Source organism: Triticum urartu, chromosome 4 (assembly GCF_003073215.2).
Source record: "Triticum urartu cultivar G1812 chromosome 4, Tu2.1, whole genome shotgun sequence".
Taxonomy (NCBI): Eukaryota; Viridiplantae; Streptophyta; class Magnoliopsida; order Poales; family Poaceae; genus Triticum; species Triticum urartu.
Window position 1 is genome coordinate 303,067,565 of NC_053025.1, and position 4,166 is coordinate 303,071,730.

Genomic DNA, 4,166 nt, shown 5'->3' on the forward strand with positions numbered 1-4,166 from the left:
CACCGGATTCAGCGGCGCCGGCCGACGCGAACTCGCCGCCTTCGATTGAGGCAGCCAACAGCGGCGAGCCGTCAGCAAAGACGGGGTCAGAGGACCAGGTCCCGGAGGAGAGGCGGGACTCGTCGCCGGAGCATGAGGTGGAGAATCTCAAGTCGCTCAACGGCACGCTCCTTAAGGAGGCAGTTGAGGCGCGGGGGGTGGTGGCCACGCTCACCGCGCAAGTCGACCAGTGCTCTGCCGATGCTGCTGCACTCGCCGATCTGGAGCATGTGGTCTTCCGGGCTGCCCTTGTTGCCCCCCTCCAAGCTGCCGCCGAGCATGGCACGGCGCTGCGCGGGCACCTAGCCGACGCCCAGCAGTCGCTCCAGGTCGCGGAGGCGAGGGTGGCTCGCAAGACGGATGCCAGGGTCGAGGCTGCAGCGCGCTTGGAGGAGGCCGAAGTGGATACACTTAAAGTCGAGGAGTTCCTCCGCAGGAAGCAGGTGGAGGCCGCCTCTGCGTCCGAAAATGTCACCCAATTGGAATCCTCTGTTGGTGAACTGGCGGGGAAGAGTACTGAGCTGTGTGCAGGGAAAGGCGAATTGCAGAAGCAATTGGGGGAAATGAGTGCCACGGCTCACAGTGTCAGTGCTCTCAAGGCAGAAGTGGAGGGAAACTTCCATGATTACAAAAAGAGCACAGAGATATGGAGGCAGGAAATGAAGGAGAAGCTTGATGAGAAATCCAAGCAGTTGGACAGCCTGATATCCAGTGAGGCGGAAATGGAGGTGAAGATCCAGTCTTTGGAGGCAAAGCTCTCGGCGGCCCAGGCTAGGAACAGGGAAATGGAGTTGGAGATAGAGACTAGCAAGGCAGAGTTAGATGCCGCGCAGAAGGAGGTGGAGAATCTCCAGATCGAAGTTGCAAATGCCACCAGCAAGTATAACACAGTGGTGGCTGACGTGGATAGTTTCCGCAATGAGATTAACGAGATGAGGAAAACAAATGAAGCGGCTGCGGCTGCATTTGCTACTGAGAAGACCAAGTTGGAGAAGGAACTGGATGGGCTGAAGAGGAGGGTTGAAAAAATTCAAGCCAACAAGGATGCTGCCATGGCCTCTGTCCACCAGAAAGATGCTGAGGCTGCAAAGCTGATGGCTAAGCTGACTGCACTGAACGGTACCATAGCGGATCAACGTGTTCACTGTGATGATCTCAAGAACAAGTATTCTTCGCTCCTAGCTGAGAAGGTTGTGCTTCTGAAAGCATTTGGCAAGGAGAAATCTGAAGGAGACAAGCTAAGGCTGAACCTTGGGGAGCTTGAGAGCTATAATGCTGAGAAGGACCGTGACATTGGGGTGTTGAAGGCAGAAGCACTAAACAAGGAAAGACAGATCGGTAGCCTGAATGGGAAGCTTGAGGAGCTGCATCTCGCAGTCGCTGAGGCGCGGCAGAGGGGGAAGAGTAGCGCGTGGACATGGCTGTGCCCTACCACGACCGTTCTCGCCGCCGCTTCCTTTGTCTACGCTGCTCGTAGCCGGTGAACAGAGAACTCTTTTACTCGCTTTTTGTTCGCTTGCTTGAGCATGCACAAATAAGAATAACCAGGCTTCCACTTGTTTTACTACCTACTTTTGCCATATGACGAACCGTTTGGTACTATAAATGAAGTTGAGTTTCTATATCTGTGTTTGCATGTTTTCCTGGAATTGAGCTGGTCTTTGTTCAATGTCTGCATTTTATGGCATGTTACAATTAATAATTGATAATATATCTTTGCAGTTCTCAGTGATCTGATAGGATAATGAGAACCTGTCGTACATACCTTACATGCCTGTTGGATCGGCTCTATAAACACATCTGAATGTGTCATGTTAAACAGATGAAGAGAGAACACTTACGACATAATAAATTCATTTTGTTAGATACTATGCAATAGATTTTATCACCGCTTAGGAAACAAAGGATTTGGATTATGCACTTCTTTCCTCCTTAGACCGCAAGCACAGTTGTCTAACTTTATACCCTCCTACTACCAACAATTATCAATATTGTACTTGGCGTTTAGAACATTCAGCTGTTTTTTTTTCTCTTACAATGGTTGTAGCTCGATTGGGAATAAAGTCGATCTTGTGGCTCACTTGTTATTTGCAACCAATAGACGGTAATAGTATTGCTGCTATGCAGTAATAAGGAATGCTTATTATTGAGAAAACCTTTATTCTGTAAATTTGTTGCAGACTTTTATTCTGCTACACACTATCTGGTAACCGTTCCTCAGATTCTATATACAAATTTCAGCTGTATGACATAAAATATGCATCTGAGAACTGAAATCAGAGGCCGTATAAATGTTATTGAGCTAACAAAAACCCTATATGGTGGTTTCAGAACGTTTTTTTCAATAGTTTTGCTTGACCTGCCCTTCTCTGGCAGAATGACTCAATCCTATCGCAGGCTTCCAGTATTAGATGAACAGGTGCCCCAAAGAATATCCTAACCCAGTTCTTCAACCCAAGGACAGAACCTGGAAATCAGAAAGGACAGAAATTGAAATTGTAAATCTAGAGAACAAGACTAGTGCTTAAGAACGCAGAAGCCACTACAAGATCAACCATTTAAGGAACTTCTAGTATTGCTTACCACATCCTAGCGGTTCAGAATGGTTATAAGGTCATACTAGTAAGAGAAAGACAGAAATTTTGGTGTATTATACCAGGTAAAATAAGAACTGATTCTTCTTTGATCAATTCGTGAGAAAAGTCCATGTCATCTGCAACGCCGAACAGAAGTGAAGTGTTGATTTCAACCTGCATAATTTTTTGATCATCAATTCAAAGATAGGATAATTAATCATTATATACAAAGACAAGTGCAACTTTGAACCAACCATCATGAACATTGAACCGTGAGGCTTTGAGTAGCATTGCAGAGCTTCAATCTGGTTCACTCTTCTGTAGAGAGCATCAGCAGCAGACTCTAGCAAGTTCACAACATTCTGGTGGAACTCGTCATGTTCATCCAAAAGAATCTTGGGAACTGCTGCCTGTGTGTCAAAAGATCTAAATGAATTAATGCAAATTCGTTTGTGTAGGTTAAACATTGTTTCGTAATAGGATCCTGACCTGAATGATCGAGGCTGGTCCTGAAGTCACGTTCAGTAGCATCTCAGTTGCAGTTCTGACCTTTAAAAGAACAAAATTATGGATCTGCGTACATGAGTTCATATAGCCAGCAATGGAGAAACATGAGAAGAATCTAGTGTCTTACATGCTTGATTGCACCATTAGGATCACAGAATGCCAACCAACCGAGACGCCATCCTGGTAGCATGAATCTCTTTGAGATGGCTCCAATAGTGATAACTGGTGCGATGTGTGCATATGAGGCCATGGGCACAAACTTGCTGGCACCAAAGACCATATGTGCATATACCTCATCCGCTATTACTGGAATCCCCAACTCTTTTGCAGTTTCAGAAATCTATAGATCAAGGGATGCAGTTGGTGATCAGTGCTATGCCAGTAAATCATGCATGTTCAGAGTACATGAAGGTACATTTGTTCATAATATTCAGTGTTTGTAGGAGCCTGATTCTTTAGAGGTTTTTGTTAATGAAAATCATTGTGATTTCGGTTTTCAGGATGCAGCAAGCTGTGCTCGTGAACTCTGCCGTCCGATGGTCACCTGGAGAAGATGCTGCGTAGAGTAGACAGCGCCACAAGGATTGTTTGGATTGATGACAACTATGGCTGCCGTGGCGCCATCAGCCATGGCACGTACTCCTGCAAGGTCGGCCTCCCAGCCTTGCCGGGGCAGGAGGTCGTAGAACCGAGGCTCGGCACCGACAAGCTCGCAGGCTGCCTCATAGGGGGTAAAGCCCGGTCGAGGCAGCAGGATGTTAGCCCCGGGAGACCCACCGAGCACCATGGTGATGGCAGTGATCGCGCCTGTACCTCCGACCGTCATGAACACGTCAGACTCCCGGATGCGGTGGTGTGTGCCGGCAGACAGAGACAGGTGGTCGGCAACCGCGCTGTTACAAAGAATGTCCCTTGCGTCAGTGAAAGAATTACCAGGGATGTCATCAAGATTGGTAAAATCTTGTCAAAACAAATATGAAGCGAACATCGTTTTCATCATCTTTAGAATGCAAACTTTGGGGGGGGGGGGGGGGGGGGGAATTT

General features: G+C 47.3%; 1 protein-coding gene across 1 annotated transcript in view; it reads right to left on the bottom strand.

The window, feature by feature from the left end:
- Positions 1 to 2,150: 2,150 nt before the first annotated feature.
- LOC125554731 (nicotianamine aminotransferase 1-like) overlaps positions 2,151 to 4,166 on the bottom strand; it is an 11,596-nt gene continuing 9,580 nt past the window's right edge. The window contains exons 2-7 of the mRNA XM_048718178.1: positions 3,667 to 4,082; positions 3,250 to 3,462; positions 3,105 to 3,164; positions 2,870 to 3,025; positions 2,696 to 2,789; positions 2,151 to 2,506 (exon numbers count right to left, since the gene is read on the bottom strand). Coding sequence (XP_048574135.1) covers positions 2,367 to 2,506; positions 2,696 to 2,789; positions 2,870 to 3,025; positions 3,105 to 3,164; positions 3,250 to 3,462; positions 3,667 to 4,082 — 1,079 coding nt within the window. The 3' untranslated portion in view covers positions 2,151 to 2,366. The remainder of the gene's footprint in view (positions 2,507 to 2,695; positions 2,790 to 2,869; positions 3,026 to 3,104; positions 3,165 to 3,249; positions 3,463 to 3,666; positions 4,083 to 4,166) is intronic.